The sequence below is a fragment of the Onychomys torridus genome, chromosome 7 (genome assembly GCF_903995425.1).
Source record: "Onychomys torridus chromosome 7, mOncTor1.1, whole genome shotgun sequence".
NCBI lineage: Eukaryota > Metazoa > Chordata > Mammalia > Rodentia > Cricetidae > Onychomys > Onychomys torridus.
Genome location: NC_050449.1, coordinates 15,701,716 through 15,724,209, shown reverse-complemented (window position 1 = coordinate 15,724,209; position 22,494 = coordinate 15,701,716). Strand labels below are relative to the sequence as shown.

General features: G+C 52.1%; 1 protein-coding gene across 1 annotated transcript in view; it reads left to right on the top strand.

The window, feature by feature from the left end:
• Positions 1 to 21,547, top strand: part of Col5a3 (collagen type V alpha 3 chain) — a 52,081-nt gene extending 30,534 nt beyond the window's left edge. Inside the window, 37 exon segments of the mRNA XM_036193266.1 lie at positions 1,423 to 1,476; positions 3,027 to 3,071; positions 3,280 to 3,333; positions 3,464 to 3,508; positions 4,169 to 4,222; positions 4,317 to 4,370; positions 4,868 to 4,921; positions 5,040 to 5,147; positions 5,303 to 5,392; positions 5,840 to 5,893; positions 6,949 to 7,056; positions 8,061 to 8,168; positions 8,252 to 8,305; positions 8,900 to 8,953; positions 11,223 to 11,330; positions 12,280 to 12,333; positions 12,511 to 12,564; positions 12,644 to 12,697; positions 12,817 to 12,870; positions 13,336 to 13,443; positions 14,270 to 14,323; positions 14,488 to 14,541; positions 14,732 to 14,785; positions 15,151 to 15,204; positions 15,346 to 15,453; positions 15,588 to 15,641; positions 16,592 to 16,645; positions 16,809 to 16,916; positions 17,187 to 17,240; positions 17,323 to 17,358; positions 18,082 to 18,135; positions 18,903 to 19,101; positions 19,188 to 19,300; positions 19,889 to 19,957; positions 20,286 to 20,441; positions 20,443 to 20,526; positions 20,619 to 21,547. Coding sequence (XP_036049159.1) covers positions 1,423 to 1,476; positions 3,027 to 3,071; positions 3,280 to 3,333; positions 3,464 to 3,508; positions 4,169 to 4,222; positions 4,317 to 4,370; positions 4,868 to 4,921; positions 5,040 to 5,147; positions 5,303 to 5,392; positions 5,840 to 5,893; positions 6,949 to 7,056; positions 8,061 to 8,168; positions 8,252 to 8,305; positions 8,900 to 8,953; positions 11,223 to 11,330; positions 12,280 to 12,333; positions 12,511 to 12,564; positions 12,644 to 12,697; positions 12,817 to 12,870; positions 13,336 to 13,443; positions 14,270 to 14,323; positions 14,488 to 14,541; positions 14,732 to 14,785; positions 15,151 to 15,204; positions 15,346 to 15,453; positions 15,588 to 15,641; positions 16,592 to 16,645; positions 16,809 to 16,916; positions 17,187 to 17,240; positions 17,323 to 17,358; positions 18,082 to 18,135; positions 18,903 to 19,101; positions 19,188 to 19,300; positions 19,889 to 19,957; positions 20,286 to 20,441; positions 20,443 to 20,526; positions 20,619 to 20,765 — 2,820 coding nt within the window. The 3' untranslated portion in view covers positions 20,766 to 21,547.
• The last annotated feature ends 947 nt before the right edge of the window (positions 21,548 to 22,494 follow it).

Below are 22,494 nucleotides of genomic sequence, written 5' to 3'. Positions count from 1 at the left end.
TAAGAGCTCTTGCTGCTGTTGAGAGAACCTGAGTTGAGTTCCTAGCACTCACATGGTGGTTATAACTAGTGCCCTTTCACGTTCCCCATGGGCACTAGGTACATACACACTAAAGGACACCTCGTGGGAGTCAGTTCTCTCCTTTCACCGTATGGGTGCTGCAGATCAAACTCAGGCCATTAGGATTGGTAACCCGCACCTTTACCCACCGAACCATCTCACCGGAAACGGAATTCTTCCTGAGTTCCATGCTTTTGCTGTTTGGAGTTGACATAGTTGTCTTGCTCACACCTCACTGGAGACTAACTTTTATAGTCAAGAAAGATTTGGCTCATGGTCTTGAGTGGCCTGTGACTTTCGGCTTCTGGTGGCAGGATGAAGGAGGCAGACAGGAGCCACTCACGTCATGAGCCAGGGAAGTGGGGACAGGGGAGAGGTGGGAAGAGAAGAGACAGGAGGGAGGGAGAGGAAGAAAAGGGGAACGAGAAAAAGGAGAGAGAGAGAGAAGGGAGACACAGACACCCAGTCTCATTCAAAGACACCCCCCATAGCCTAATGACCTCCCACAAATTCCCACCCTACTTTCGTTGGCCTTCCAGTTGTTTGTGTGTGTGTGTTCATGTTCAGATGTGCTTTGGCCTCCGTGTGTGCAGGTGTACCTGAGCATGGAAGCTGGACGTTGATGTCCAGTATCTTCCCATCACCCCCACCTTATATATCGAGGCAGGGTCTCTCACTTGAACCCAGAGCTCACTGATGCCAGTTGTCTCGCTAGCCAGCTTTTTCCTTCGGGGACTCCCTGTCTCTACCTCCTGAATGCCACACCACCCACCAGCCCCTCTTGTTTTTTGTTGAGACAGGGTCTCATGTCGCTCAGGCTAGCCTCACACTCGGTATGTAGACAAGGCTGACCTTGAACTCCTTCCTGATCCTCCTGTTTCACTGTGAATGCTGGGACCACAGGCCGATGCCACCACACCTGTGTTATGTGGTGCTGCTGGTGGAGCTCAGTACTTCCTGCATGCTAGGCAGGTGTCTTACTAGATGAAAGGAGAGAATGATAGAGTAGGCCACCTGACATTCTTCTGTGGCTTCTATATGTACACCTGCACACACTCATACACACGTATCACAAACACACGCACATAAAAGTTGTAAATAATGAGTGATGGCTTTGTGTACACTTAAGAACACTGAAGGCGAGAGAAGGGACGTGTGCAGAGGAGCTGGGGCAGGAGCATGCTAGCACACCTGGGGAGTTTGGAGGAGGGCAGTGTGGCTGCTGTGGGGAGCAGGGTGGAGGGCCCCTCTGAGGAGGCCGGGGCTGGAGGTGATGCAAAAAAGCTGAAGAATGGAGCCAGGGACCAATTCTGCTTGATGCTCACTAACCCCAGAATCTCATGTTTAATTCTCTCTCTTCAGGGATCTATTGGATTTCCTGGACCCCTGGGACCGCTGGGGGAGAAGGGCAAAAGGGTGAGTTGTGATCCAGGGGTTATGGGGAGGGTCGGCCTGGCCCAAGGGAGCAGCTTGTGTATGCCAGGAGGTGGGTGTTGGGACGGTTTGTGCTTGTCAGACTAAGTCCTCCTCTGTCAATCAGGCAATTGCCACAGGTTAACCTGATCTAGGCAGTCCCTCGTTGAGACTCTCCCTGGATGGTTCTAGACTGCCTCAAGCTGACAATTCAAAGCAGCCATCATCACAGGGGCTGGTGCGATGGCTCAGTTAAGAACACTGGCTGTTCTCCCAGAGGGCTGGACTTCGATTCTCAGCGCCTGTCAGTGCGTCACAGTCATCTGTAGCTCTGGCTCCAGGGGATCTGATGCCATCTTCTGCACACACACAGACACACAGACAGACACACAGACACACAGACAGACACACACAGACACACACACACAGACACACACACAGACACACACAGACACACACAGACACAGACACACAGACAGACAGACAGACACACACACACAGACACACACACACAGACACACACACACAGACACACAGACACACAGACAGACACAGACAGACACACAGACACACACACACAGACACACACACACAGACACACACACAGACACACACACAGACACACACAGACACAGACACACAGACAGACAGACAGACAGACACACAGACACACAGACACACACACAGACAGACACACACACGGACACACGGACACACACAGACACACGGACACACAGACAGACATAGACAGACACACAGACAGACATAGACAGACACACACACACAGACACACACACACAGACAGACACACAGACACACACACAGACACACACAGACACACACACACAAAGAATTACAAAAAACTGGCTGGCACAGCTCCACCCCTTGTCAACTGGACACACTGATTTAAATCCATAACCTCCTCTTCCTGTCCCCAGAGTCTCATGCTTATTTCTGGATGTAAAATATAATCTAACCTGGAAGACCTTGTGGTCTTTCAAACTGCCATTGCTTTAAAAGCCAAATACAAGCCGGGCAGTGGTGGTGCACGCCTTTAATCCCAGCACTCTGAGGCAGAGGCCGGACGATCTCTGTGACTTTGAGGCCAGCCTGGGCTACAGAGTGAGTTTCAGAACAGAATTGTAACACGAGAAACCCTGTCTTGATGCCTCCCTTCCCCAAAAAACCCCAAACCAAAAAAGCCAACTACAAAAACAAATTACAATGCCACAGAGATAACTCCCATTCCACAAGGGAAGGTTGGTGAGGTAACACCAGGCCAAGGCAAGACTGAAACCCAGCAGGACAAACACCAAATTCTGTAGCTCCATGTCGGGTCTCTGGGACTCCGGTTTTAAAGGCTTAGATGGCTCCACCCTCCAGTGTTGCTGCCTATGACACACACCTCTCCTTTGGGCTAGTTTTACACCCTGAACAGTGTTTCCTTTGTAGACATCCTTGTGTACATTCATTCCTACCTGTGAACACACGTGTGCATGTGTTCTCATGAAGCACAGGGCATTTCTCACTTTCTGTTCTGACTCGCTCTCCAGGGCAAAGCAGGGCAGCCAGGGGAGGAAGGAGAACGTGGTGTGCCGGTAAGGAAACGCTCACACGGGGGCACAGGTCTGAGGGGAGATGGGATCTCGAGGTCCTGAGTGGGCAGGGAAGGGGTTGGGTCCTGTCCCTGGTGAAGTTGGAGGGATTCTGGAGGAAGGGACCCATGTGCGGTGTCCTCTCCCAGGCCCACCAACCTTCTCACCTTTCTTTCTGCTTTTTTCTTTTTAAAAATTTCTTTCTATGCAGGGCACCCGAGGAGACCGGGGACAACCAGGGGCCACAGGCCAGCCTGGCCCCAAGGTATGGGAGTGAGTGGGGGATAGGGGATGGCCAAGGGCCCTTGGTCTATCTCAGGCTAACTCAGGTCCCTGACCAGTCCTCCTCCCAGCTGAGTGTGTTCTGGGCTTGAAGCTCATTTCTTCTGTTCTAGGGTGATGTGGGCCAAAACGGGTCTCCTGGGGCCCCTGGAGAAAAGGTGAGTGAATGTGTATGTGTGATTCTGAGCAGTATGTGAGTGTGTCTGTGAATGAGTTCAGCCTCAAGGCCAGAGATCTATGAGTTCAGTTCCCAGCTGTGCCATTCGCCTGCTGTGTGACCTTGGGCAAGTTGCTTACCTTCTCTGCATCAGTTTCTTCCTTTATAAACTAGGGTAACTGTGGTCCCACCTCAATGGGCTGCAGTGGTGAATAAGATGACATGCCTCACCACACCTTGCATTCTGTAGGTGCTCAGTATGTGCTGGCTTTAAAGAAAAGCAAAACAAAACTTTGTGTTTGTGTGATTGTGGAGATCAGAGAACAGCTCTTGATTCCCTCCGTCCGCCTGTGGGATCTGGGGATGGAACTCAGGCCATAGGCTTTATCTGAGCACTGTATGAGCTTTTAAGGTCTTTTTTTTTTTTTCCAAGACAGGGTTTCTCTGTGTAGCCCTGGCTGTCCTGGAACTCACTCTGTAGACCAGGCTGGCCTCGAACTCACTGAGACCTCCCTGCCTCTGCCTCCCAAGTGCTGGGATTAAAGGCATGCGCTGCCGCTGCCGCCGCCGCCACCACCACCCGGCTTTAAGGTCATTTTTGTGGGATTTAGATGCAAGACACTCAAGAGGGATGAAGTAATGATTTTTGGTTCTGTTTCAGGGTCTTCCGGGTCTGCAAGGTCCCCCAGGATTCCCTGGACCCAAGGGCCCCCCAGTGAGTGATGCACCCTGACTGAGTCAGTGGGGAAGGGTGCAGGGTGGCGCTGCTCCGGTTCTAAACCTTCGTTCCCTCTTCCTCCGTTCCCCAGGGTCCTCAGGGGAAAGATGGGGTACCTGGACACCCTGGGCAAAGAGGAGAATTGGTAAGTGACCCTTGACTCTGACTCCCAACTGTGTTGGGCCCTTGTGTATGGAGGGGGCGGTGCATGTGCTACTATGTGGAGACCAGAAAAGGATGCTGGGCATCTTCCTCTGTCTCTCTCCATCTTACCTTTTAGGACTGAGCCTGAAGCTTGCCATTTTGGTTAGGCTGGCTGGCCAACAATTCCCAAGATCCACCTGTCTCCACTCTACAGTGCTGGGGTTCCCGGCATGAGAACTATGCGTGGCTTTTACTTGGGTGCTGGGGACTGGAACTCAGGTTCTCTTACATGGGGCTCACTGATTAGGTTAGAATGGCTTTCCAGTGAGCCCCAGGGAGCCACTGGTCTCCACCTCCCCATCACCGGCATGAGGAGTGGGAGATAGCACACCTCTCTGCATGGATGCTGGGAAGCCAAACAAGGCATCTTACACGCTGAGCTATCTCCCTTGGGCTCTCTTCTTCCCATGTGATACACCTTTCTCTTTCTCTCCTTAGGGCTTCCAAGGTCAGACAGGCCCTCCTGGACCAGCTGGCGTCCTTGGTCCTCAGGTCAGAGTGGGCTCCACCACCCTTTCTCCATTTTTCATCACCCGAGGACACATGGAGCTGGAGGTCTGATGTACTCCCCACCTCCAAGCTGCTCAAGATATCCCTTGCTTGTTTCCAGGGAAAGGTAGGGGACGTGGGGCCTCTGGGTGAGAGGGGTCCTCCAGGGCCACCTGGACCTCCTGGTGAACAAGGTCTTCCAGGCACAGAAGGCAGAGAAGGGGCCAAGGTAAGATCTTTGATAAATTACCCAAAGTCATCACCCAAACCATGGGCCTGACGTTGTGGGAGGAGCAGCTGGAAATTAGATGCTTGGGGAGGGCCCAGTGTCTGGCGGAGACATCCCACTTCTGAGGCTAACTTCCCTCCCTTGGCCCTCTACAGGGTGAGCTAGGACCCCTGGGGTCCCCTGGGAAGGAGGGGCCACCTGGGCCTGTGGGCCTTCCTGGCCCCCAAGGAGCCCCCGGTGACCCAGTGAGTATCTTTGGCGCAGCCTCTGGAGTGTGGTGCTGAGGGTAGAGAAGAGGAGGTTCTTCAAGTGATGGCAGACTGGAGGGGGGCCTGGTAAAGAGATGTTAGTGGTGGTTGGTGAGATGGTTCAGCAAGTGAAGAGGCTTGCTGCCAAGCCTGATGAACTGAGTTTGGTCCCCAAGACCCACATGATAGAAGGAGAGAACTAACCCTTCTAGTTGTTCTCTGACCTTGACAAGTGTGCCACAGCAGGTATGAGCACACACACACACACACACACACACACACACACACACACACAGACATGGTAGCGGCAGAGACCTGGAGAGGACAGTTCTGCAGAACTCAGGGCCCACCTGCAATAGGTCTAGGAATAGTGAGGGTTCCCCAAAGTGAAGGCAAATCCTTGGGGTCCCGGGAGATTTTCTGACTGGTCATTTCTTCCCCCAGGGACCCATTGGCTTGAAGGGTGACAAGGGTCCCCCCGGCCCTGTTGGGGCCAATGTAAGTATAAGCACACTGGCCGGGTAGGGAGAGGGCTGGCAAGGGCTGCAGTTTCAGAGCCTGATGCCCTCAGGGAAGAGCTTGTGCTGGAGAGGAATGCCGGTCTGGAGCACACCCAGTTCTGACTCGCATGACCTCAGCTTTCTCCTCTAAAATAGGTGTCATAGGACTGGGTGGGGAGCTGGCTTGGTGTCACACAAGCATGGGGACCTGAGTTTGGAACCCTAGCACCTGAGGGAATGTCAGTGGGCGTGGTGGCCCACCTGTAATTCCAGACTGGGAATCTAGAGACAAAGGAGTCCCCAGAGGAAGGCTGTTAGTGGGACTAGCCGCATCAGCAGGCCCTGGGTTTGACTGAGAGGCTCTACCTCAATAGGCATGATGGAAAATGAAAATGAGTCCTGATATCAACTTCAGGCACCACATACACACATGTGCACATGCACCCACACATGTGTCTATGTGCATACACACACACAAATGGAAAAAGAAAAGTATTATATGGGCTGCATGTGGTAGTGTGGGAGGTTGAGGCAATAGGATTGTGAATTTGAGGGTAGCTCGGTCTACTTACTAAGGCCCTATTAAAGGGAAGGGAAGGAGGGAGGAAGGAAGAAAGGAAAGGGAGAGGAAGTGGAAAGGAAAAAAAAATGAAAAAGAACAGAGAACATGGAGTGTTGGAAAGAGCATTTTAAACAGCTTGATGGGGGAGGCATCCCGGAGAGGCTGTATTTGAGCCAGGACCTGGAGGAGATGAGCATGGAGTCCTGTGGATACCTGGGGGAGGGTTTTCTAGGCAGAAGTAACAGCATGTGCAAAGACCCTGGGGATAGGACCATGCTTTACAGTTTGAGGAACAGAGAGGTCTGTGTAGCTGGGGCTGAGTGAGTGAGGAGAGGTTCATGGGAGGCTTCACCGTCCTCAAGTTGAGGACAGATTGTGGAGAGGGTCATTCCTCAGGTGCTCAAGGGTGCCCTCTGGCTGTGTATAAGATATGACACTGGTGCCAAAGCTCTGTCATTTTAAACATTCCTGGCCCTCCACCCCTTTTCCAGGGCTCCCCGGGTGAGCGTGGTCCTGTGGGCCCTTCTGGTGGCATTGGGCTTCCTGGCCAGAGTGGCGGGCAAGGCCCTATTGGTCCTGCTGGTGAGAAGGGGTCTCTGGTAAGTGTCTGTTGGGTGACTTTTTCTGAGGAGATGTGAGCAAGCATCTACTCACTCCAGATAGGACATCAACAACTGACCAATGAACTTCTATTTCTATGGGTTGGAGAGGGGATGACTCAGTGGGGTAGCATTACTGCTCTTGCAGAGTACCTGAGATCCATTCTCAGGATATGCATTGGTGGGCTCATAGCTGCCTGTAACTCCAGGTCTAGGTGATCTGTTACCCACTTCTAACCTCCATGGGCAATTGCGCTCACATGCACATACTTACCCTTTCACACACACACACACACACACACACACACACACACACACACACACATACATAATTAAAAATAAAATAAAACTTAAAAAAAATCAATTCTTAAAATGATCTTTCCCAAGTCCAGCTTAATGAAGCTGCGAGTTTATTGGGATTACTGACAGGAACATGGGTGAGGAGTGACTTACAAAATATGGCTGACTCAAAAGTAGCTGCATCACTGAATTGCCATCTCAGTCTGGCTCATGGCTCAGAAGAGCTACGTCCCTGGAGCTCCCTCTGCAACTTGCAGGCAATTTGATAGGCTGAAGACTGAAGACTCTCCTTGGCAGTTATAACAGCCTGGAGGAAGCGGGTGGTGGTGGGGAACAACAACTGGTGAATCCTGTAAGTTTTAGGAACCTTCTGAGACTTGTGGGTTGTTTGAATCCTGAGACTTAAGGAGTTCTTTTCAAGATGGATAATTTCAATTTTGGGGGGGAGGTGTTGAGACATGGTTTCTCTGTGTAGCTTTGTGCCCTTCCTGGAACTCACTTTGGAGACCAGGCTGGCCTCAAACTCACAGAGATCCGCCTGGCTCTGCCTCCTGAGTGCTGGGATTACAGGTGTGAGCCACCACTGTCTGGCCTGATAATTTCAATTTTAAAGAAATTTTTTTTCTTTTTAAAGAAATTGTTGTACAGATGTCCTCCTCTGTGTTCCCTGCTCCTAACTTCTCTCCTTCCTCTTCCTCCATCAGGGAGAACGAGGTACCCCTGGTCCCACTGGCAAAGATGGTATCCCAGGGCTGCCAGGACTTCAGGGACCCCCTGGAACTGCGGGGCCTTCTGGTGAGGAAGGAGACAAGGTGAGGAGACCAAGAGAGGGACAGTCCAGGGGGAGAGTGGGTCTCATGGGGGCTGGACACTTCCTAATGTGTTTGTCCTGCAGGGGGAAGTAGGGATGCCTGGTCACAAGGGAAGCAAAGGGGATAAAGGAGATGCGGTGAGTGGGGACCCCCAGGGAGGTGTGTTCATGGGAGGAGATATGGGGTGGCCTGGGCTTTCTGCTTCCCTCAGCCTAGTTTGGCACCTAGCTCACTGGAGCTAAAGGTCCGAAGATCCCCATCTAAGCACTGTTTGAGCTCTGAGAGCACAGGAGAGTAAGAAAGACCTCTCTAGGGATGGTGACATGGCTCAGTGGGAAAAGGTATTTCCACTAAACCCGATGACCTGCAGTCCATCCCCAGTACCTTTGTGGTGGAAAAAACAATCGACTCTTATAAGCTGCCACACACATGCACACACACATACAAAATACATAAATAAAATAAAAATTTAGAGAAAGGCCTTCAGCCATCCCCCCAGAACTTAAGCTCTACCCCAGCACCAACAGGTTCCACTCCATCCTAGGGGAAGGTTTATTTTATTTTGCCTTTTTTTTTCTTTAGATAAAAGAGTTCATGTGTAACCCAGACTGGCCTCAAACTTGCTGTGTAGCTGAGGCTGACTTGACTCCCAATACGCCTGAGTGCTGGCATCACAGGCGTGTACCACCATGCTCAGCTCTGATACAATTCTCTATTTGTTCCCACTTCAGGGCCCACCTGGACCAACAGGGATAAGGGGTCCAGCGGGTCATCCAGGCCCCCCGGTGAGTGCTCCCACCTAGTGACTATACCCTGGATCCTTGAAGGAAGACAGTGTGCCACTTTTCTGAATAAAATCCCAGCATCCTTGCCCAGCCTTGGTGTCCCCTCAGTGCCAACACCCATGATGAACTCGATTCTGACCTAGAATGCCATTTCAGCCCATCCTCTCTGCTTTCTGCTTTGATCTTCATCCAAATCAAATACCCAAAGCATGCAAATCCTTGCTTCACCCCATCTCCCCATCCAATGCTGGCCTCAAATGGGAACTTGAACTTTGAATTAGACTCCAGCCTTGCCTTAGTTAATTTTCTGCCACTGTTACAAAATTGCTGAGGCTAAATGATTTATCTGGGTGACTTATGGAGGCTAGGAAATCCCTAATAGTGGAATAGTGGTGGTGGCATCTGGCCAGGGTCTTCTTCCTTTATTGCAACATAGTGTGTTATTAGCAAGTATGTGAACTTGGGTCTTTTCTTGATCTTCTTATAAAGCCACTAATACACCATCGTGGGGCCCCACCCTCATGACTGCATCTGATGCTAAGGACTTTCATAAGGCCCTACCTCCAAATACTATCAATATATGTCTTAGTTAGGGTGTCTGTTGCTGTGAAGAGACACCATAACTACAGCAACTCTTTTTTTTTTTTTAAAGATTTATTTATTTATTTATTATGTACACAGAAGAGGGCACCAGATCTCATTACAGATGGTTGTGAGCCACCATGTGGTTGCTGGGAATTGAACTCAGGACCTCTGGAAGAGCAGCCAGTGCTCTTAACCTCTGAGCCATCTCTCCAGCCCCTACAGCAACTCTTATAAAGGAAAACATTTAATTGGGGCTGGTTACAGGTCAGAGGTTTAGTCCATTATCTTCATGTCGGGTAGCACGGTGGTGTGCAGGCAGACGTGGTGTTGGAGAGGTAGCTGAGAGTTCTACATCTGGATCTGCAGGCAGCAGGTAGAGAACTGAGACGCACTGAGATGCAAAGCCCACCCCTAGTGGCACGTCCTCCAGTAAGTTCACACCTACTCCAACAAGGCCTCACCTCCTAATAGTGCTACTCCACTATGGGCCTATGGGAGGCATTTTAATTCCAACCACCACAACATATGAACTTGGAAGGAGGCTGGGGATGTGATTTAGTTGGCAGAGTACTTGCCTATCATGCACAAAGTCCCAAGTTTCATCCTTAAGACTCCATAGCAGAAGGATCATGAGTTCAAGGTCATTCTCAGCTACAAAGTGACTTTGATGTAATCCTGGGCTCTGTGAAGGCCCGTCTCAAAGCAACATATGAATTCCGGGATCAAGGTTCTAACACAATAGCTTCTTGGTTTTGTTGAGTAGGCTGATCCAAATCTTTCCCTGAGGCCCTGATATATGGAGGAAGAACCAGGAACATGGTTGTCAGAGCCAGCAATGGACTGGGGCCAGGGCCTTGGGGGAGCTGTGGCTTCAGATCCTAAGAACCCAACTCTTCCCACCCTAAGGGCTGTGGTCATCAGGCCCAACCAAGGCTGCTACGTGCTGGTCAAAGACACCCCTGAGGAATCTGTACCCCCTGGTCAACACCAGCTTCTTCTGGCTTCGTTCTGTTGTGTTATAACAGCTCTCTGCTGACCTTTCTCATTTTCCCTTTCAGAAAAAAATGTATATAAGATGCTGTATTTCTCTTGTGGGGAGGAGGATTTTTTTGAGACAGGGTTTCTCTTTGTAACAGCCCTGGCTGTCCTGGAACTCTCTCTGTAGACCAGGCTGGCCTCGAACTCACAGAGATCCGCCTGGCTCTGCCTCCTGAGTGCTGGATTAAAGGCGTGTGCCTCCACCTCCCATCTTGATGCTGTACTTCCTAATAAGCTTGCTTAGCGTAAGACAGCTTGTGCAAGACCTCCCAGCCCCAGCTCTCTGTCTTCTTTATCTTCTCGTCTCCTGGCCACCTCCCCCTTAGAAGCCCTGTCTGTCACTGAAGAACGACCTGCTGGTCCAGGTCAGAGGGTCACCAAACCCTATCCCTAAAATCCATCTCAACCTCCTACAAACTGCTCATAATCTCACTTGAACTACAGTCCTGACTCAGCATGTGTCATTAACTTAAAATGTCACCTGGTACTTCATTCTTCAGACTTTGATCCTCAGCCTGAACTCCATATCGAACTAAAATCTGACTCACCAAACTTGATTCCATCCACTAGCTTCCATCCTAACCTTTGACCCTGTCTGCAACCTTGGATCTGGACACCAATGTGTTTGTCCCCATCTTCTTCACAGGGTGCTGATGGGGCTCAGGGTCGCCGGGGACCCCCTGGCCTCTTTGGGCAGAAGGGAGATGATGGAGTCCGAGGCTTTGTAGGTGTAATTGGTCCTCCAGGTCTGCAGGTAGGTGTTTGAGTTTGGGGGTACCACCTCTCCATCCCCTCACCCCAGGCTCCAATCTTTGCGTGTGTTGTGTTTGTGTGTGTGTTTGTCTGTTGCTATCCCTGAGTCATAGTGGTTTATAAAAATGAAAAGCTCAGAGGGCTGAATGTAATGGTAGACACCTTTAATCCCAGCACTCGGGAGGCAGAGGCAGGTGGATATCTGTGAGTTTGAGGCCAGCCTGGGCTATGTAGAGTTCCAGGCCAGTGGGCTACATGGTAAGTCTACCTCAAAACAAACAAACAAAATGAAGGTTGGCATGTGTGCATGTGGAGGGTGAGTTGAGACAGAGTGTTTGCCTCTATTGTTCTTCATCTAATATTTTCTTTTTAGCATTTAGTGTGTGTGTGTGTGTGTGTGTGTGTGTGTGTGTGTGTGTGTGTGTTCACATGTTCATTCGTGCTATGGCACGTGTGTGTGTGTTCACATGTTCATTCGTGCTGTGGCACGTGTGTGTGTGTGTGTTCACATGTTCATTCGTGCTATGGCACATGTGTGTGTGTGTGTTCACATGTTCATTCGTGCTATGGCACATGTGTGTGGAGGTCAGAGGACACCTTGTAGGAGCTAGTTCTGCTTCCACTATGTGGGTCCCGAGATCAAACTCAGGGCAGCAGATTGGTGGAAAGCACCTTTACCCACTGAGCCATTTCAATGGCCTTCCACACCTTATTTTTGAGACTATGTCTCATTGAATCTGGAGCTCCTTGATTTTGCCACTGGCCACCAGCAAGCTCCAGGGGTCCTCCTGTCTCTGCCTGGGGCTACAGGCAAGCTCTGCTGTGTCTGGCCTTTTGAGAACAGGCTCTAAGGATCCAGACTCAGGTCCTCACTCTTGTTCAGGAGGTACTTGACCAAATGGGCCACCTCACCAGCTGTCTGCACTACTGTCTCTCTCTTTGTTTCACAGGGGCTGCCGGGCCCTCCTGGGGAGAAGGGCGAGGTTGGAGATGTGGGATCCATGGTATGGACTTGCTAGGGGATATGGAAGATGGGGGGATGGGAGTGACCACTGATCTATCGGAAAGCTCACAGGGTACACTGTCATCTTAAGGATCACACACACAGGCTATTTGTGGCCACTGTAGCCTTTCTGGTGGAATCATGGGGGTTCATTGCACACTATTTGGTTCTTTGACAGGGTCCTCATGGAGCTCCAGGCCCTCGGGGTCCTCCTGGGCCCAGTGGATCAGAGGTGAGAATTCTGATATGGGCAGAATGCCTCTGTGGATCTGCGAGACTTCTAGGGACTCACACTCCCCTTGTCTCTGCAGGGCCCTCCAGGGCTGCCTGGAGGAGTAGGTCAGCCTGGTGCTGTGGGTGAGAAGGTAAGAGGAGAGCCTGAGCCTGCCCAGGATGGCGGGACAAGGCCTGTCCCTATTGCCTACAGCGGGATGGGGACCTCCTCCCTCTTTTCCTTGCTTCCGGTTTTCTTTGCCTTTCACAGGGCGAGCCAGGGGATACTGGAGATGCCGGACCCCCAGGAATTCCCGGCACCCCTGTGAGTCCCTACAGAACGTTGCCCTTGTACTCACCATAGGGCACTGCTGACCTTGAGCATGTCAGGCTACCATGACCTCCAGGCGGTACTTAGAGCATCCCTGATCCCAGATACCCCTGGTTGTCTTGATGAAAGATGCCCCCCCCCCAAAGATCTCAGGGAATCTATGTACAGTCCCACAAGGGTGCAGGGCTGAGGAGACAGCCAGGGCTTTAAATCTAAGTGGCAAGCCTTGAATTGGGGATGCAAAGGTGAACCGTTATCTAACGTACCCAAGGGCAGCACACGTACTCATCCTGGTTCTCAGCTCTAGAGGTCAGCTCTCTTCTATCATGGGTTCTGGGGATTGAACCCCGGTTGTCAGGCTTCCAAGGCAAGTGTCCTTATCCAAGGTGCACTCATCATTGTTCCCTGAAGAGACCTTGCCACTCTGACCTTTGACTTCTGACCTTTGTTTCTAAAAAGGGGCCCAAAGGCGAAATAGGCGAAAAGGGGGATTCGGGTCCATCAGGGGCTGCTGGACCTCCAGGCAAGAAGGGACCCCCTGGAGAGGACGGGTCTAAAGGGAACATGGTAAGTCCTGGGAGGAGAAAGAGCAGAGAATGTGGGGTTCTTGTTCTATTAAAGCCTGATCCCTAAGATAGGCCGGCACCTCTTATTCCTATTTGTTCTTAAATTTTCTTTTCTTTTTTTGGTTTTTCGAGACAGGGTTTCTCTGTGTAGTTTTGGTTCCTGTCATGGGTCTCGCTCTGTAGACTAGGCTGGTCTCGAACTCACAGAGATCCACCTGCCTCTGCCTCCGGAGTGCTGGGATTAAAAGTGTGTGCCACCACCGCCCGGCTAATTTTTCTTTTTCAAAAAAAAATTATGTGTATGGGTATTTTGCCTACATGTATGCGCACCACATGTGCACAGGTCAGAAGAGGGTGTCAGATGTTCTGGAGTTAGTCATACAGATAGGTGTGAGCCAACCTGTGGTGCTGGGAATGGAACCTGGGTCCTCCGGAAGAGCAGCCAGTGTTCTCAACTATTGGCCATCTCTCCAGCCCCTCTTCTCCCTCTTTCCTAACTCTCTGTGCTACCCAGATAAAGACTGAATGAATAGATGAAACAATGAATGAATGGATGGATGGATGGACGACAGATGGGTGGATGGGTGAGTGAGAAAATGGAATATGGAAATATAATGGAGAAGTAGAGCCCTCCTGCTGGCTCCACGCCCAGCCCCTTATACATGGAGAAAACACTTCACTGCCTGAACTATAAAACCCCAGCCCTTCATTTTGTGTTTTGTTTGTAACGTGTCCCCCCCACAGCTGGTCTGGGGACATTACCTGGAGTATGAAGGAATGACTCCTCACTCATTCTGAGGTGTGATCAGTAAGCATTTTTATTCTAGGGTCCCACAGGACTCCCTGGAGATCTAGGACCCCCAGGAGATCCTGGAGTTCCGGTGGGTGTCAGCTGTCCCTGTAGCCCAATATGTTCCTTAAATGTGTCTCCATCTACCCCATCCCCCTAAACCTGGACAAGCTAAGAGGCATGAGTGACCTCTTGCCTCTCTACCCCACCTCTACCATACCTATTCCAAGATTCTCCTACTGTATCCCCTCCTAGGGCATGGATGGCATCCCAGGGGAGAAGGGAGATGCTGGTGATGTTGGGGGGCCGGTGAGTGGGGAGCATGAGGGTGTAGTATCTGGGGATGGCGTAGCTCTGGTGGATGGGAGTGGGGTACCTAGGGTTTCTGCAGGAGCCCCATGGTTGTCAGTGGTTGGAGGGGGAGGTGGGTGGTGCTGAGCGGTGTCTGTGGGACTGTCTTCAGCTGTGAGTTGATACTGTGGCTTCTGTTACTAAACAGGGACCACCTGGAGCTTCAGGCGAACCTGGTGCCCGTGGGCTCCCTGGCAAGAGGGTGAGCGATGAGCTGCTGTCCAAGGGTCTCATGTCAACCTCATGTTAGGCAGTGCAAGAGCCCGCTCTTCTTAAAATTTTTGAAATTATATTAATTAATTAATTAACTTACTTATTTTCTATTTATTTAGAGTGTGTGTGTGTGTGTGTGTGTGTGTGTGTGTGTGTTTGTGTGTGTGTGTGTATGAGAGTGTGCCACAAAGTTATTTGTGGAGGTCAGAGGACAGTTTATGAGAGTCCATTCTCTCCTACCATGTGGGTCTCGGGCAACGTTCTTTATCTGCCTAGCCAACTTGCCAGCCCACACACCCACTCTTGACATAAACCTGAATGTTCCACACTGACCCTCACATTTTCTCTCCCCAGGGTCCCCCTGGCCGCATGGGTCCAGAAGGCAGAGAGGGAGAGAAGGGAGCCAAGGTGAGTACCCCTTGGGATGGGTCCTTGTGCCACCAGAGGTGAGAGGTCATTCACCAGAAGCAGGCCTCCCCTCCTCTCTGAGGCTCCAGATGTCAGCAGGCAGTCCCCTGATACTGCCTTCCCCATCCTTGTTCATTTCAGGGAGATGCTGGTCCTGACGGGCCCCCAGGCAACACAGGCCCCACTGGGGCCCGAGGGCCCCCTGGACGGCTTGGGCCTGATGGTCTTCCAGGGATCCCTGGTCCTGTGGTAAGTGGTGTAAAAATGGGGAGGAGATGGCATGGACAGGGCTTCTGGCTTGGGGCTTCATCATAGTTGAGGAGCCAACCCCGGGGGACGATGGAATGTTCACACTGGACACCTCTGTTCTGTCTCCTCCTCAGGGTGAACCAGGCCTCCTGGGACCCCCTGGGCTGATAGGCCCTCCAGGGCCCCTGGTAAGAGACTTCTCTATCCCTGTGATCACAGCTCTGAAAGCCACACTGGGCATCCAGGGACATTGAGTGAGCAGTGGTGCAGATGATACAGGCTAGCCCCTCACTGCCCTCCATCTGCCCATCCTGACCACCTTTCTAACTGACCTTACACACCAAGGCTTCACACCAATGGCCTGTACTCACTACTTACAACAACCCACACTTTGGAGATCTACACTGACCCTCATCCTGTGCTCTACACTGACCCTCATCCTGGGGCTCTACACTGACCCTCATCCTGGGGCTCTACACTGACCCTCATCCTGTGCTCTACACTGACCCTCATCCTGTGCTCTACACTGACCCTCATCCTGTGCTCTACACTGACCCCTCATCCTGTGCTCTACACTGACCCCTCATCCTGGGGCTCTACACTGACCCTCATCCTGGGGCTCTACACTGACCCTCATCCTGTGCTCTACACTGACCCTCATCCTGTGCTCTACACTGACCCTCATCCTGTGCTCTACACTGACCCTCATCCTGTGCTCTACACTGACCCCTCATCCTGTGCTCTACACTGACCCCTCATCCTGGGGCTCTACACTGACCCTCATCCTGGGGCTCTATACTGACCCTCATCCTGTGCTCTACACTGACCCTCATCCTGTGCTCTACACTGACCCTCATCCTGTGCTCTACACTGACCCCTCATCCTGTGCTCTACACTGACCCTCATCCTGTGCTCTACACTGACCCTCATCCTGGGGCTCTACACTGACCCCTCCTGCTGATCCAGACTCCTGACAACCTCCGTCTTACCTCCATTTTCCTCACTTGCCCCTCTTGTCACCTGACTGTCCCATAGTCCCATCCCTGGTCATTTGCATTTGAAAGCTGGGCGGTTCCCTGGTGTACCTTTCCATCCCAAGTTTTCAAGGAATCATAAGCTGAACCCCATCTTTTCTCAGGGCCCCCCTGGCCTCCCAGGGCTGAAGGGAGATGCTGGCCCCAAGGGGGAGAAGGTAAGCCTGTCTCCTGTTGTTTCCCACACCACCCTCACCTTTACCTCCTGCCCTGGCCAGAGGGCTGGGAGAATTGGGTGTTTACTGATCCCCAAATTATCCCTTCCAAGGCTCCAGGGGAAAATTTTCCAATGTATCTGCTTGGTGTACCTGTCTCTTTCAGGGCCACATTGGGCTAATAGGCCTCATTGGTCCCCCAGGGGAGGCCGGCGAGAAAGGCGACCAGGGGTTGCCAGGCGTGCAGGGTCCTCCAGGCCCCCAGGGAGACACTGTGAGTGTGTGCCCTGTCCTGGGCAGGGAAAAAAAATATTCAGAGGGGGTGGTTTGAAGGGTGGGGGATGTGAAATGGGAGGGGCTGCGTTTGGGGGGGGGGGGGCCTATAACTGGGACTGTCATGTCTGGGTGCTTGAGGGCCTTTTAGAAGAGTTGGGAGTCTGTGTATGACTTCAGGCATTCTTTTGAGTGGACAGAAAAATGTCTAGGAGGTGTCTGGGTAATAGGACTGAACCCCATTAAGCTGACCCCAATGTCCCCTTTCCAGGGTCTTCCTGGTCCGGTTGGCTCGATAGGTCACCCTGGTCCCCCAGGTGTGGTGGTGAGTGTGGGGATTGGTGGGATGGAGAGGTCACAGTGACGGACGGGGTTGGGACCTCAGCATTCCCTATCTCTTTCCACAGGGTCCTCTGGGACAGAAGGGTTCCAAGGGGTCCCCGGTGAGTGACACTGCTTCCCGGGGTCTCCATGTCCCAGCTCCCCATCCCTCTCCAGCTCACCCTCCCAGCCATTGTCCATTGGTTCACTCCTCCTGTGTTCAGCCCCTACAACTGCATTCCTGGAGTCTGAGGTGCTGTGCACTGTAGGAGGGGTTTCTGAACTGCTTTAAAAGGAAATAGTTCTGCTGACTAAGTTGTGGCTTGCAGGAGATGCTGTGTGTTGATTTCAGAGGACAAGGGAAGGAAATACACAGCTTAGGTTTAGTGCAGGACACTGGGAACCTCCATGTGAATGCATGGACACACACACACACATGTGTGTGTGTGTGTGTGTGTGTGTGTGTGTGCGCCCTGCCCTGGGTGGGGAGAAAAATGTTCAAGGGGGCTGTTTTAAAGGGGGGATGTGGGTCAGGAGTGAGGGAGACTGTTGGGGAAAGTGGGGGGGCTATAATGGGGAGTTTAATGTGGGAGTCTGTCTGGGGGCTTGGGAGGCTTCTAGAGGAGTGTATATGCATGTCTACATGTATACATGCATGCACAGTTGTATATGCATGCACACGCATGTGTATGAGTGCATGTGTGTGGGTGTGTATGCATACATGTGTGTGCAAGTGAACCCATGTGTTCAGATGTGTGTGTGTGCATGTTGCACGTGCATGTGTTTGTGTTGGCAGAACCAGGTCTCCACTGACAGCAGTCATTCCAAAGTGATCTCTCCCACAGGGATCTCTTGGTCCTCGTGGAGACACTGGACCAGCAGGCCCTCCTGGCCCCCCGGTGAGTTCCCAGAATCTGGAGGAATCAGGCTTGGGGTGTTCCTAATGGGTTCCCCAGAACACAGCCTAGTGTTCCAGTCTGTGGCTCAAAAATGTAGTTCCTTGAAAGCCTTGGGAGGAGTGCAGTACAGTGGGGGTGGGGTGGGGTGCACACCTGTCATTCCAGCACTGAGGGGGTGGAGGCAGGAGGATCAGGAGTTCAAGGTTATCCTCAGCTATAATGAGTTTGAGGCCAGCCTGGGGTACATGAGACCCTAGCCAAACAAACAAGCAGGGCTGGAGAGATGACTCAGAGGTTGAGCACTGGCTGCTCTTCCAGAGGTCCTGAGTTCAGTTCCCAGCACCCACATGGTGGCTCACAACCATCTGTAATGAGATCTGGCGCCCTCTTCTGGCGTGAAGGCATACAGGGCGGTAGGATACTGGATGCATAACAAATAAATTAATAAATCTTAAAAACAAAACAAAAACAAATACCCCAAAGAGACCTTCAAAGACAGTCTGGGCTTGGGGGTTGTGGCAGTCCTAATGGGGCCATTTGTGAGGCTGTGACCTGGGCTTTTCTCCCTCGGGTGTGGCTGCTCCGTTCCGCCTCTCCTTCCCTGCATCTCCATCTTTTTACCTGTCTCAACACCTATTTTACTTCTTTCATTCTCTAGCTCCCTCTTCCCTCCTGCCCTCCCTCTTCTTGCCCCCTCCTCCCTCTTCTGAATCTCTGTCTCCTGTGTCTGTCGTCTGATCCTTCTCCTCCACTCCCTGTGAGTGCAGGGTCCCCCTGCTGAGCTGCACGGACTGCGAAGGCGCCGCTCAGTGTTGGACACCCTGGAAGGTGGCATGGAGGAGGTGGTGGCCTCACTCAGCTCGCTGAGCTTGGAGCTGGAGCAGCTGCAGCGACCTCCTGGCACAGCCGAACACCCAGGCCTCATATGCCACGAGCTTCACCGCAACCACCCACACCTGCCAGATGGTGAGGTCTAGGTCCCTCCTGGGAAGGGCAAGCGAGCATTTCAGCATTCATATCCACTGATCCATTTGGGTCTGGCTCTGTGGTAGGAGACTACTGGATTGACCCCAACCAGGGCTGCTCACAGGATGCCTTCAAGGTTTTCTGCAACTTTACTGCGGGAGGTGAGACCTGTCTCTATCCAGACAAGAAGTTTGAGATGGTGAGTGAAGGAAGCCATCCTGTCTCTTTCTCACCTCCTCCATTTTTGGCTACTTTGTGGGACCTTATCTTGCCTTCAAATGACACATACACCCCACCCCACCCCCACCCCCACCCCCACCCCCGCACACTGCCTATGTCAAGTAATATCCTGTAGTAGAGGACCTAAATGCAAACCTCAAGGCAAGGGTGCTGCCCAGCATTAGAGCACTTGCCCAGCACTCATGGGGTCCCATCCTCAGTGCTTGCCAAGCATACACAGGGGCAGGGATGGGGTGGTGTGGCTGGGTTTCATCCCCGAAGCTTAAAAAACATACATGGCCCCAGGCTCCATTCCCTAGCGGTACCAAGGCTTCTTTTTCTTCTACTTGAGCATGGGTTCCATGGGCCCTGAGTTCCACCCAGTCACCCCAGAGAATGCTGGAAATCGCTACATGTGGTTGTGAGGGAGCTGTGGACCCACCCGCCAGCCCCCTTGCTGTGCCATTGCTAAGGGCATTGCCTATGGCATCCATGATCCACGATGTTCAGTATGAGGAAGCAGAGAGGACTTGGGTTGGTGCCCACTGACCTTCCCATCCTCCCTCAGGTGAAACTGGCCTCCTGGTCCAGAGAGAAGCCTGGAGACTGGTACAGCACCTTCCGACGAGGGAAGAAGGTGGGTTGCCAAAGGCTAACTTGGAGGATGGCATGAGAATTTATGGGAACTGGTGTGGGAATTTGGGGTGAGGGGTGGGATAAACAGGATAGACAGATAAGGATGTGCACTTACCTACAAAGCCTTGGGCTCCATTCCTAGCACCACATAAACCAGAACTTCAGGAGTTCAAGGCCATCCTCAGCTACATCAGGAATTCAAGACTGGTTTGGGCTACTTGAGACTTGGTAGAAGTGTCAGGTGGGCCCGTGGACTGAGTCTGGGAAGGTGCGTTCCTCAGCAGGAGCCTGGGCTGAGGAGCCTCTCATCCTTCTCCGCCTCACTGCAGTTCTCCTACGTGGATGCTGATGGCTCCCCAGTGAATGTGGTCCAGTTGACCTTCCTGAAGCTGTTGAGTGCTGCAGCCCATCAGAGGTTCACTTACTCCTGCCAGAACTCAGTGGCCTGGCTGGATGAAGCTGCGGGTGACCACAGGCGCTCCATTCCGCTTCCGAGGTACCAACTGGGAAGAGCTGTCCTTCGACCAGACAACAGCGGCTACGGTCAAGGTCTCCCATGACGGCTGCCGGGTAAGGCCAGGGGGCCAGGGGGGGTGGCTAGAGTGGAGCGGGAAGCCTCTGCTCACCTCTCTAACTCACCCTCCGTGCCCTCTCGTGGCCAGCTCCGGAAGGGACAGGCGAAGACCCTCTTCGAATTCAGCTCTTCTCGTGTGGGTTTTCTGCCTCTGTGGGATGTGGCTGCCGTTGACTTTGGCCAGACGAACCAGAAGTTTGGGTTTGAACTTGGCCCCATCTGTTTCAGCAGCTGAGCTTTTGCGGTGGGAAGGAAGTTGAAGGGAGCCCACGTGGGGCTACTTGGTGCTGAGGCTTAGCGGCCATTCTATTTATCACCAGGGACTCTGGATCCAGGGTTATGTGACTCTGTCTATTCCTTCTCCCTGTGGGGGTGAGGGTGGAGAGTCCAGTTCCCTCCCATTCATCGCAGGTGGCGTAACCAACTGTATGCTGGCTCTGTCTCCCTCCATCCAACCATATCCCTCCCCAGACTTCCCTGCAGTGAGGTATAACTCAGAGCTGATGAAGCCCCCACACCTGCCTCCCCACCCCGCCGTCAGTGCCCTTCGTACCTCTTGGTGCTATCCTTCCTATAGTTAAGCACTGGATACCTCCTGATCCCTGGCTGGGACTCTTCCCTCATTCCTATTCATTCTGGAGTACGAGGAAAAGCAAGATCAAAGTGGGACTCCCCCGCCCCCCAGATGTGCCTCCCTTCTGCTCCCTTGACCCAGCTCGGTGCACTCTCCTCCCCACCCTGCCCCACTCCTAGGTTCCCAAGAATTCTGGGGACCGAGATGTTGGGCACAAATCAGGATCCTATATGGTGCTGGCCTGTTCATAACTGGGAACTGTATGAAAAGAGGAATGAGTGGTCTGTGGTCTATTTAATCTGCTTCCTTCTGAAGGAAGTCTGGGATATGATGAGAGATTCCAGAAGGATCTCTACCCTTCCTCATCCACTGTGTACCCCTCCCCTCCAGGTCACAGGGCAAAATCGGCATCTCAAGAATAAACCAAGAAACTGTGCTCTTTTTTTCTTTTTTCTCTTAAAAATTTTTCATTTGTAGGGGGGTGGTGGCAGCATGCCACAGCATGTGTGTAGGGGTCACAACATGTGTGTGGAGGTCAGAGCATGTGTGTGGAGGTCAGAGCATGTGTGTGGAGGTCAGAACATGTGTGTGGGGGTCAGAGCATGTGTGTGGAGGTTAGAACATGTGTGTAGGGGTCACAACATGTGTGTGGAGGTCAGAGCATGTGTGTGGAGGTCAGAGCATGTGTGTGGAGGTCAGACCATGTGTGTGGAGGTCAGAGCATGTGTGTGGAGGTCAGATCATGTGTGTGGAGGTCAGAGGAAAACATGTAGGAATTTGTTTTCTCCTTTCTACCAAGTAGGTTCCAGGGATTGAACTTGGGTCCTCAGACTTGGCAGCAACACACCATACCTGCTAAGCCATCTCTGACTTTTCTTCCTTCCTTTCTTCCTTCCTTCCTCCCTCCCTCCCTTCCTTCCTTCCTTCCTCCCTTCCTTCCTTCCTTCCTCCCTCCCTCCCTCCCTCCCTCCCTCCCTCTTCCTTGTTTCCTTGTTTCCTTTCTTTTTTTTAGTTATTAAGACAAAGTCTCTTATTGGTCTGAAATTTGCCAAGTAGGTTAGCCTGGCTGACCTGTGCCTGCTTCTCAGGGCTAGTATTACAAACACACACCACCACACTTGGCTTTTTTTAAACCTTGGTTCTGGATATGAACTCAGGCCTTCATGCTTGTGAAACAAGCATTTTACCAAGCCACCTGCCCAGCCAGTCCTTGGCCACCTGTCCTAATTATGTAGGAATGTCTTCTGAATATCATGTATCACAGAGGCCAAGGGCCTGTCAATCAAGGGCTTGGGCTGACCAGTTCTGTGATGAAGCATCTGAGGCAAACTAAAGGAGGAAGAGTGGGGTTAAGCCTGTGCTGTGGGAGCATCTTAGCCTGTGATTAGTC